Source organism: Myotis myotis, unplaced genomic scaffold (assembly GCF_014108235.1).
Source record: "Myotis myotis isolate mMyoMyo1 unplaced genomic scaffold, mMyoMyo1.p scaffold_m19_p_2, whole genome shotgun sequence".
NCBI lineage: Eukaryota > Metazoa > Chordata > Mammalia > Chiroptera > Vespertilionidae > Myotis > Myotis myotis.
The window spans coordinates 185,090,683-185,102,970 of NW_023416324.1; the positions used below are offsets into that span (position 1 = coordinate 185,090,683).

At 39.2% G+C, this 12,288-nt stretch overlaps 1 protein-coding gene across 9 annotated transcripts in view; it reads left to right on the forward strand.

Annotated features, from left to right (window-relative positions):
- PLD1 (phospholipase D1) overlaps nt 1-12,288 on the forward strand; it is a 198,297-nt gene that overhangs the window by 150,988 nt on the left and 35,021 nt on the right. For all 9 annotated transcript variants that reach the window (XR_004973898.1, XM_036348126.1, XM_036348127.1 and 6 more), the window contains 2 exons: nt 9,443-9,556; nt 12,218-12,267. Coding sequence is in view for 8 of the 9 variants with exons in the window: in XM_036348126.1 (XP_036204019.1) it covers nt 9,443-9,556; nt 12,218-12,267 (164 nt within the window). In the remaining variant the exon portion in view is untranslated. The remainder of the gene's footprint in view (nt 1-9,442; nt 9,557-12,217; nt 12,268-12,288) is intronic.

Genomic DNA, 12,288 nt, shown 5'->3' on the forward strand with positions numbered 1-12,288 from the left:
AATCCGACCAGAGATCAGGGAGAAGAAATTGATAGGTTTATGCCCTGTTGAAGTAAGCCAAAAGATGGAGTAGAACCAACGGATACAGGTAGGGAACATTTTAAAACAGTGGGTGCCGTAAGTGAATGCTTTCTGAGGATGAAGCCATCTTATTTATGGAAACTGGTAAAAAGTCAGGAAGTAAGAGAGCAAGTGCATTTTGCACAAAGTTGACACATGAAATGAAAAGGGGAAGTTGATTTAATACCTCTGTACATTAATATTAAGCCGCATTGAAAAATACAACATTAAAGTAGATTGAAAAATACACAATTTTGAAAACTTCTCCAACTCTTCGTGCTTCCTGTAACTATAGACAGTGCCAGATAGCGATTGTATTTTGCCCAGGAGTGGGTGGTGTGGGGAATATTCCTCTGGGAATCTGAAATTGGGGACCTGGTATCTAGAGACCTGGGTTCTTTCCAACTCTGTTACCTACAGGTATGTGACCTTTTGAGTGTATCAGTTTGCCTTTCTGATACTGCTTTTTAATCACACATACACAAAAATCTGCTCTACCAAGCTCATATGAATAGATGCCAAAAAATAAATAAATTAAAACCATCAATTGTCTCAATTGTCAGTTCATACAAGAAATTTATTTTGTGATTTCTAGGAAATTCATCATCTGGAAAATGCTACCTCACTGTCAATTTGAGCAAGGGAAAAGAAGCACAATACTCAAATGAACTGCTTCAGATTAATATTTATGTTAGAAACATAAATGTTTTCATTAAATAGATGTTCAATGTGCCTTATTTTAAATGATGAGATGGCTACAGCTGGATTAGTAAAACTTACCTGATTTCCTACTGCTGGCGCTCCTTCATCCTGAGACAAGTAGAGGCACATTATTGAAACACTGGCTAGAGGTGTCCTGCCAGAAATCTATCACTGGCTTCTTCTGGGAATCAGTTTTGAATCCCCCATTATTGATTTCATAGCACCCTCCCCCAAAATATAAAATGAAGTGAAAGGTATTCTGGAACATAATGTGAGTTCAGTTTTGCTTTAATTTTAGACACTATTTACTTTATTCTTGTTGATAAGCTTGCTAATTGAAATCACTGGTTGTTAAATGAATAATAATGCTATTTTGAGTTGTTCCACATCCAAGGTGCTGTATATACACTACTTCATTCAGTTCTCACATCGACCTTATGAAGTGGATGCATAATTATTCCCATTCTACAGATGAGGCAGCTGAGGCCAAATGAGATTAGGTAACTTGCAAAATCATACAGCTGTTGATGTGGGGAACTGAGACTGCGGCCACGTCCTTAGGACTTCACCATGTGTTCTTCACCACTAAGCTACATAGCTCCCCTTATTTCAGGGAAGTGGAGAAGTGATCATGTTAAGCCTTCCGGAAGTCTATGAAAGATTCTGTATTCTAAAATAATATAATCAGGTGTATATTTTATTTTTTAAAGTAATTGCTTGACAGATAAAAATTTGTTAGGCTTAAAGGAAAATCTACATATTCTGATTACGATATCCTATGATTTGTATACCAAATAGGACACATTGGGTATGTTTCAAAACCACTGTCTAAAAGAAATTTAAACTACAGTTATAATAAAAAGAATTTTAAAAAACACATTCAAATTAAGTATGCCATTTTCTGCTTTCACATTTTTTTTCTTGTGGGATAATTTCTAAGCTCTATAAAATTTCTGGAGAAGAGGTTACATTGGGGCAGAGATGACAACATATCATGGCAGAACTTCTGATTTAGATAATTTAATTGCCTTTGCTTGATTTCTAAAATATATAAATGGTCATCACAGCAGATAGGTATAAAGATTAGCAGTAGGAGGAGAAGAAGCCAATAATCATTTAGAGAGCCTGAACATGTGCCCTTGCACAGAGAGGAAGGAAGAGAGAGACTCTAAAAAAAAAGAGAGAGAATGAAACCATCTGGGCCATGGTGAGAGCAGCTGAATAAAGGATTTTGTAGAATCTTATCTGGGGGCCACTGAGGGACGTGCCTGCCAAAGACTATCACATCCAGAGTGAAACCTACATGTTAAGCTAATCCTGAACACGCCTACATTTAAAAGCTTGCCATTATCAAAAGGTAACCAATGAAAAAAATTGTGTGTGTGCACTACAAGATATAGTACGTCATAAAGTATAAGGTCACACATAAAATATTCAAAGACAGTGCTGAATAGGGCCAGCATTTCTAGCTAACTAGAAAAGATTTTAGCCAACTCCCTCATTTACAGATGAGAAAACTGAAACCCAGGAAGATCTACTGCATTTTAAAAGATTTGCCAAACAACATAAAATGGGCTACATCCCAAACCACTGAGAAACGACAGATCCAATTCTCACATAACTGACACCACTGCAGTAGAACGCTCTCTCCACACAAGACACGGAGGCCCAACCACAATTCTTCTTATTTCTGGAAGCTTTCACTGCTGCAGAATCTACAGCAATGATAGGATTTATAACCAGCTCTTGAAGTTTGCGGCAAAGAAACATGATCTGCAAATCTCAAATTCTCAACAAATAAAGGGTCTTGTCACTGGAGAAGCACAGTGGCCTCCTTTGGGACCTTCTTACAGACCCACAGACCCCGCTCCTCCTGGCTGCCCTCTGTGCTGAGGGCAGACCCAGGGGTGCAGGAGGAGGGGTTCACAGAGAGAATAATGAGGAGGGAAACGAGTAGAGGAAAACCACTGCTTTGAATTAGTCCTCCCCTTTTAAAGGTACAGATGGCGTTACAGCAATCACAGAAATTAAAAATATTATTAAACATCCCACATTCTCACCACCCTATAAAATTTTATTTTCCCATTTCCTTTTTGTTCATACTAATACATATCCTATCTAATGATAGACAAACATGGTAATTGACTGTACCTTCGCTATGCCTCCCATTGGCTAATCAGTGAGATATGCAAATTAACCGCCAACAAAGATGGCGGAGCGAAGACTGAAGGTGGCTCTGGCCAGAGCAGTGCAGGCTTGAAGGCAGCTCCAGCCAGAGCAAAGGCCTGGGTCCCAGGTCCCGGAGGAAAACCGGTGCCGGCAGCCAGGGGGAGGGAAGGCCTATTGCATGAATCTTTTTGTGCAACAGGCCTCTAGTGTGTGTGTGTGTGTATATGTATATATATATATATATATCTTTTCTGTTGCATTGTAACTTATTTCCTTTTCCTGTAACTCACCTGAGTTTGTGTCTCAAGTCCATTTCCACACAATAGAAGGAAATGTAGGTTAGTCACTTCCTTGTAAGTGTGGACAGATTCAGTGATTTTTGTCATTTCGGCTCTGTATTCAGTCAGCCAGGGTGCTGCACACCCCATCCTTGGTATAGATGCTGAGGGGACCTGGATCTTTGGGGAGGGGCTTCCAGCACTGGGCATTGATCTGTCTCGGGCCTGTTCTGGCTTCAGCTTACTGTGGCATGGGAGCCTCAGCCTTCTCCTGCCATCCCTGCCTTTCGGGCACTTCTCCTCTATTGCTGTCACATCACAAGGGCTGGTGGTGTTTCTCTCAGTTCCTCTGGAAGCAAGGCTCAAATCCTCAGGGCTCCCATATCCTCATGTAACCCTAACCTTAACCCTAACCCTAACCCTAACCTCCTGTTCTTCCTGGAATTCTGCTTGAAGGAGAAGGACAGAGTTCCTGAACTGATTCTTATTTTTATTTCTTTATTCTCCTGTCTCACCTCAAAGAATATCTAGCTCCCAAATCTAAGAAAGCTGACATCTTTGTGCCCTGGTTCATTTTGAAAGAGCCATGCCTGCTTCTATCTTCAGTCACTGAGTGAAGGAAGTTAACACATTTAAGGGAAAATTATTTAACATTTCATAAAAATCAGCCTGTCACATCTGTAACTGTCATGTAATTGTAACTTTGCATTGGGGCCATTTTAACACAGTACCAGAAGTATTTTGCTTTTAGGTCATCAAGTGATCATTTTTAATGGCTGCAAAAATGAGTGGCTACAGCATAATTTTGTTAACCATCCCTCTATTATTGGACATTTATCTCCAATTTTTAGCTATTAGACATAGCACTGCTATACGAGTTAGTGAGTTTTGAAAGAAAAACTTATTTTAACAAAAAACCTGAGAATGCAATTTTATAAAATTGTTCTGAACTAAAGTGAATAGAGCGATTGCTTGCATGATGGCTGGGTGCCCACGATCTCTTATCTGGCTTTTAGGATCATAAATAATTCTGCACATTAGGAGCTCTGGTCCTTGCCCTCCGCTGATTGCTGTCATCTGCACCACCCCGACGTCCCAGGGTGCAGTGTTTCAGGAGAAATGAGAATCCTCAGCAGCCGGGAACTGTTGTTTTCTGTGAATGGGATCAAGGAAGGAGATTGGACACATTCTTGAATAGAACGTTCTCTTCACTGGCTTAAACCTAACCACAATTTTACAGTTTGAAATCCTGGAGTTCTTTTTTCCCTACAATAGTAAACATCTAAGTCAATTCTGCTAATTTGCTTAACACAGTTTAAAAATTGTATCATTTAGGAAATTCAAGAACTGCATTGTGAAGAAAACAAAAAAGAAAGAAAGAAAAGGAGCTAATAAAGTCCCAAGAACAAGACAAGTTGAGTATTCTGATTCTTACAAAGTAAATTTGTAAGAATTTTTTATCTAAAGATATAAGATTTTTACAGGACACTTCTCAATATCTTACATATGAGGTCTCCATTTTGATGTCCTGTTTGCTTTTATAAAACATGAGGATAAAAGGGAACCATCTTTTACAAATAGAGTCACAAACTCTTGATGTTCAGGACCAGCAATACCACTTCTGAAATTTTCCCCACAAATGTGAAAAAATAATTTTGTGGGTCAGCATACATAGCAAAGTACGTAGTTATTTTGAAATAACAACAACAAAAATTAGAAACAATTTAAGTGTCCACCAATAGAGAACTGGTTTAATATTATGGTATGGATGTATGGTGGCATACTATGTCACTGCTGTTAAAAAATGGGCAACTCTCTATGTACAGAATTTCCAGGATACACTGATAAATGATACAAATAACACTCAGAAAAGTGTGTATAGTATTTTCATATTTGTGTATAAGAAAAGAGTACATGAATATGCTTATAAATTCATAGACTATTTCTGATAAATATGGAAGATAATAGGAGTTGCTTTAAGGCAGAGGAAATGGACCCAGGAACAAAGGAGAATTTGGGGGAGGGGGTTAAATTATATTTTCAAATTATAAGTTATATTTTTAAATCATATTTATTGGGATGGCATTGGTGTACAATTCTATGATACATTATCTGTATACTGTATTGTGTGCCCACCACCCAGAGTCAGATCTTCGTCCATCACCATATATTTGATTCCCTTTACCTTTTATTAATCCCCCCTTCCTCTGGTAACTACATACTGTTGTCTGTGTCCATGAGTTTTTATTTGTTTGTTTATCTTGTTTGTTCATTTGTTGTTTTCCGTTTTATATCCCACATATACATGAAATGTGATTCTTGACATTTTCTGACATTTCCCTTGGCATGATAATCTCAAGACACATCCACATTGTCGCAAATGGCAGTATTTCATCTTTCCTTATGGCTGAGTAGTATTCCATTGTATATATGTACCACATCTTCTTTATCCAATCTTCTATCAAAGGACACTTTAGGATAACTGTATGACCCAGCAATGCTATTCCTGGGTGTATACTCAAAATGACTAAAAACAGGGACTCAGATACTGTATGCAAACATTCATTGCAGCGTTATTCACAATATCCAAAAGGTGGAAACAACCCAAGTGCCTATAAACAGATGACTGGATAAACAAAATGTGGTTTATACATACAATGGAATATTATTCAGCCATAAGAGGGAAGGAAATTTTAACACATGCTACAACATCAATGAAACTTGAGGACATTATGCTAAGTGAAATAAGTCAGACACAAAAGGACAAATGTTGTATGATTCCACTTAGATGAAATACCTAGAATAGTCAAATCCATAGAGAGAGAAAGATTACCAGAAGTTGCAGAGAGGGGAAGTAGTGGAGCTATTGCTTAATTATCCCAGATTTTCTTTTTGGGGTCATGAAAGTTTTGGAAGTAGATATTGTCAACAATGGTCATTGGTACTAATTCAACACTAACAGAAATCTCCAATTTGGGGTGCAGTGGAGAAGGAAACTCTATTCAGTGCAAAACAGCTCAACTGTGACACGGCACAGCTGTGAAAACACCAAGGTTATAGAACAGCTCAGTTGTGACGCAGCACGGCTATGAGGTGGCCTTGGGGCCAGGCGGCTTTAGGGCCAGGCCCTCTCCAGCCGCACAGCTCTGCTCTGCTCTTTGCACATCTGCTTTGCACTGCGCTGGTCTGCTCCACTGTGCTTTGTCTGCTCTGTGCTACGCCAGTCTGCTCTGCTTTCCTCTGCCAGGGCATCTTCAGTGTTTCAGCTCAGCCAGGAAATGCAGTCTTCAGTCTTTGGAAAGGGAAAGTGAGCTCTTGAAGCCAGAGAGGAGCTGGCTTATATAGACAGAAGTCCTGCCTCTGGTACCTGATTGGCCTGTCCTCATGCAAATAAGGAGTCTAAATCCTTGTTTGCATGAGGACAGTTTGATTGGTCCAAAGCCACTGTCCTGATTGGCCAGAATAGAGCTGCTCTGGTTGGTCAGAGCTATGTGTCTCTGACTGGATGGGGAAAGCCTCAGTCCTATGTTTGATATAGCATTTCAGTAAATTCTTCATAAGGGCTGGCTCAGAGGGCAGAAAGCAGTGCAGGCAGGCAGTCTAGCGCAGGCTTCTCCCTGAAGTGCAGTTTCCGTGAAAGGCCTCTGTGCAGAAGTGGCTGCTAGGGTTTGTATTTTTTCAATTTGAGCCAAGCTAGCCAACAGGAGCCCTTCTTAGTAGGTGTCTTCTTTCTCAGGGTTCACAGTATCATGATGGTTGCACAACATATGAATGTAATTCATACCACTGAATGGTACACTTAAAAATGGTTAAAAAGGCAAACTATATATTTATACAAAATTAAAGTAAAATGTACTGTAATTTAAAGAAAAATGACCTGTTCAGCTTAACCTTTATTCCCCAGAAACATTCTTACAGCCTGACCTCATCTTTCCAAGAAAATAGTGCCAAGTGCATACCGTGTGCCAGTATCTTTCACTGGACACTGCCAGAAATCCTATATAATAAAAGCCTAATATGCTAAGTGTCCAATCATCTGGTCGTCCGGTCAACCAATCAAAGCTAATGATATGCTAAGGATGCTCAACTGCTCGCTATGATGTGCACTGACCACCAGGAGGCAGACACTCTGACCGATAGGTTAGCTTGCTGCTGGGGTCTGGCTGATTGGGACTGAGACGGGCTGGACAGGCCCTGGAGCACTCCCTGGCTGGCCAACCTCTCATGTCCCTCCCTGGCCCTGATCATGCGCTGGTGAGGTCCCTCGGCCTGGCCTTCACCCTCTCGCAATCTGGGACCCCTCAGGGGATGTTGGAGAACAGGTTTCAGCCTGATCCTGCAGGCCAGGCCGAGGGACCCCACTGGTGCATGAATTCATGCACCAGGCCTCTAGTAGAAAGATATGTGGACAAACGTCCTGTATTTCAAAAGAGTTTATCACATGGCCTAGGCAGCAGACATATGTGTCACTATTTTGTAAGGCCAGAGGGGTGAGTAGATGTTCTGGCTTTGTGCCATGGGAGCACAGAGGCGGGAGCAAACCTACTTTGATTGGAAGATCCAGAATGGCTTGACCAAGGAAGAAGCCTTTCAGCTGCCCTGGAAGAAGTGGCATTCCGAGAGCTGGAGAAGGGAATACCAAACTGAGGGAGCAGATGAGCCAGCCCTCCTTAGTAGGGTGGTGCACCCCTGAGCAAAGGGACGGTGGGTCTGGGCAGATCAGACCGAAGCTGATTCTGAAAGGCAGTTGAAGCCTGATGGTGTCCGTTTTTAGTGCCCAGTTTAATTGGTTTGGACTTTTCAATACTGTCTCTGGGGAAATAGCTTATGTATTCTTTCTGTTCTTTTCCACTATCCTATTCACCATTTAGGGATGTGAGCCTCTTACCCTTATCAGAGAGAGAACTTGAACAGTTTAACGTTTTGTTAATGGTTTATTTTCCACCTCAAACTATGTTTGCCATCTAGTGATTAGTCCATGCCATTACAACAACCATTCCAAATTCCTGGTTTCTCAGCACCAGTTAAGCCTTCAGACTCCTGTTGGCGGTCACTTCTACCCTGAACTTCACTTACCACATGTCTTACCACATACATTGACATTTAGAGACATCAGTAATGAAATCTGACCCCTCAGAGAGGAGTGATAATATTCACATGAAAGAAAATGAAGTTGTTTAGGAGAAATGAACGTTAGAAATTATTATGGAAAGTTTAAGTAGGATCTGATTTGAAAGTTAGGCAGTAGCAGCACCTTTGTGTGACTATAGACACTGAGACACGCAGCTGAGACTCCAACCACATTGGGTTCCACAGTCATTCCGGGCTTTCTCTTCTTCGTGTGTCTCTTCCAAATGGAGACAAAGACTTTTAACAACTTTGCCTCCAAATGGGCAACACCTGTTTGAACATACTTCTCCAAAGTTCTGACTTTCTGACTGTAGATCAAAGTAAGGAGCCGCACATTCCTCTATTTGTGACATCACTGAGTAGCTAAGTCTACCCAACAGCATTTCTTTCAAAGGCTGTCATTCATCAGCTGGGAGAGTGGGACAAAAAAATACTGTGTTATAAATGCAGGGGATTTAAAATCATCAATCACCCAGAATTCTTGAAGGACCCAGGGAAACATTTAGCCTCTAAACCAGAGCTTTCAGAGCTGAGTTAGTTTCTAAACAATGATGATTTCTGCATCGTTGGAAATTAGTCTAGTAGGTCTAGTATGCCTTTTTGCTCTAGAGATCTAAGCTATGGGAAATCATTTACTCAACAGCTATTAACTGAATGCCTATTTGCCCGTCTCTGAGCTAGGATATAACTATAGATATAACATGTTACACATAAAATTATTATGAAAGTCTTTTTGAAAATTTTGTTATAGTCTCTCTCCTCCCCTCCTCCCCTCACCCCTCGCCCCCTCCCGCACCTTCCATGGGATCCAAGCAAGGCTTTCTTGCAGTGAATTTTGAACTAGGAGGATTATGCTGTGAGTACAATTCCCACTTTACTGCCAAGGTCACTTATTTTTCAGTTTGTTATGAACTGTTAGCCTGGAAAATAGCTTCTGGCCTCCAATCCAAAAGCAGCCCTGAAGCCTTGAGATGGGATAGAATGCACTGTAGGAAGCCATCGGCTGAGTCTCTAACCATGTGAGAGGCTTGGCTGGCATTTTAAACTGTTATTGTATGTATCTTTTTGTTGTTGTTGAATCTGTCTGCCTCTGATTTTTGCAGGGAAGGCCGGAGATACCGGGTGTATGTTGTGATACCGCTTCTGCCAGGGTTTGAAGGAGACATTAAAACGGGCGGAGGAAACGCTCTCCAGGCGATAATGCACTTCAACTTCAGGTGCCAGAATCCTAGTGTGGTCTGTTTTCAGCTTTCAATCAGCCATGCCCATAAGCTGGTGAAAGGAATGGAAATGTTTGTCCACATCTATTCAGTGGAGTGTTGAACAAATGAACACTTTTCTTTTTTTACTCTGAATCTTGGCCTGTTTACTAGTTGGTAAAATTCAAATAGAACATAAAATCATAAAGGGTAGGCCTATGACACATGGCAAGTATGAAAAAACTAAAATACCAGTCTCGTTTATATTTGTTGCCTAGTATATATGTACATATAATATTTATAATATATATAAAATATATAGTATACTATCATAAATATAAAATAATGTATAATAAATATTACATATAAATATAATGTAAAATATAAAATATATGGAGTTATTGTCTCCATTTATAATATACATATTTATATATACTAAAGAACTAAAATATTAGTCTCCTTTATATTCACAAATATTTTATATGTATGTATATATTTATGTATAATAAATATACATATAGAGACAAGGACTTTATATATTATATACAATATATGTATAAAAATATATATACCTATTGATTTTTAAATTATTGTTAAAGCTACCAAATAGTTACTGAATTTTCTATATTCTTTGCAGTTATATAGAAAAAATGCTTAAAATGCTATGATTTGTGCAAGTTTGTTTATGATTTTCTAGGTAGTAAATCCTTCAACAAGGTTGTAATAATAGTCTTTACTAGATGCATGAAGGTTCTTTCCTAGCTCCTGAAATTTTAATTCTTTTTCTCTACCACTTTTAGCTAAAATTATAGGGAAAGTGGTTAAGTTCTATTCTTGATATTCTAAAAAGCAGTGAATAGGCACTGCTCAAAAAGACACTTGAGCCCTGGCTGGTTTGGCTCAGTGGATGGAGTGTTGGCCTGAGGACTGAGGGGTCCTGGGCTCGATTCCGGTCGAGGGTGCATGCCTGGGTTGCAGGCTCAATCACCAGTGGGGGGCTTGCAGGAGGCAGCCAATCCATGATTCTCTCTCATCATTGATGTTTCTATCTCTCTCTCCCTCTCCCTTTCTCTATGAAACCAATAAAAAAATATATATATATTTTTAAAGGCACTTGAGGCTTCAGCCTCGGCCAGTGGAGCATCATGAAGAGGGTTGAGGGGGACTAGCTGGTGGACACGTGGGGAGAGGCGGTTTCTCTCTGGGTCACATAGCTGGGAAAGAGAATAGGAGTGAAGAGGCAAGTGGACAGCCTGGGCATGGCTCCAGGTCCCAGCTATAAGCTCTGTAACCTGAGATACAAAAGAATCCTACTCAAGATCCCACTTTTAATAACACAAAGCAAAGAACAGAATCTGGGTATTTTCTTTTAATAGCCCTTGTTTTCCAAAGTGCCTGTAGTCAACCACTTTTATAATCAAACCTTTTTTAGAGGATAAAGGAGACCTCACAGAACCCCCAGTATATAGAGCAAAAAAGGGTTTGGAGCCTTCATCAAATTAGGGGTGGGGGCTTAGATGCCTTTCTACTGGTTCCCCCTTCTTAGTGGAACCCCTGTAGGATCTGAGGATCTTCTGTGCACAGTTTGAGTATCCCATTGTGGTGGAAATATATATATATATATTTTAATCTTCTTATTTTATTCAGACTTTTCAAGCTTCTGTCTGTTGGGGTTTCAAGTAAAGATTTTTTTTTTTGGTTTGTCTCTTCTTGAGGAATTTTGCCTAGTTACAGTATGAGAGAACTTTCACTGCGGTTTGGTCTATACACTCAGATTGAAGATTTGCCCATTTCTACTATTATCTGATTTATAACATGACAAACAAAGCTTTTCAAGTATTTAAGGCCCTGACATAATGTTTAATCAGCTATTAACCACCTTATTTGCCATTCTAATGTTATTTTTGGAATATTGTCAATTGTAATTATTTTTTGTGATTATTTTCTTGGGTTTGAACCAGCTGAATAAAATAACATGCTTGGCTTTTGTTCAGCAACTAAAACTATAACCTTTTATTTTGCAAAACATCTCTATTTGCTGGCATAATCTTTAATAATATCAGCATTTCCCAGGCATAGCTGTATTTTTAATTACTTTCATAAAGCAAGCAGATGAAGTATAGGATTTTTTGTTTTGTTAGTCTTTACAATTCATAGCCTGTTATCAGAGTCTTGAGAAACAAAATCATTAATAGTCAGTTATTTGAGACTATATTTTTCACTTTTAAGGGGTTTGCCAACTTTACAGAGAGCACAAGTATAATAGTTTCTTTAATTATAAAATTATTCTGCTAAAATTTTGCCCTTTTTACCTCTGAAAGCAATGTGATTGTGTAAGTATTCTTATCTATTGAGGCATTCTAAATTTATCTTCACTGTCAACAAATTTCCTAAAAAGGAAAATTCATTCATAATCCATCTTTTAAAAATAACATCTTTCTGAAATAAATTTTATAATTTTTCCTTTTACCCACCTCAAAACAACTACCTTGTTCCATCAGTAGCATTACAAAAGTGGTAGTTATTGTTTTCATGTTTTAGATTTTTTAAAAAATCTATGTAGCATCTTTTCTCAAAAGCACTTGTTCTGTTTTTACCTGGATTAGGACTAAATCCTGCAAATTGGGATTAGTTCCTTTGCAACCTCCATAATGATTTTCTTTCTTTACATATTTTTAGGACCATGTGCAGAGGAGAAAATTCCATCCTTGGACAGTTAAAAGTAGAGCGTAAGTAACTGCTTTTCTTTT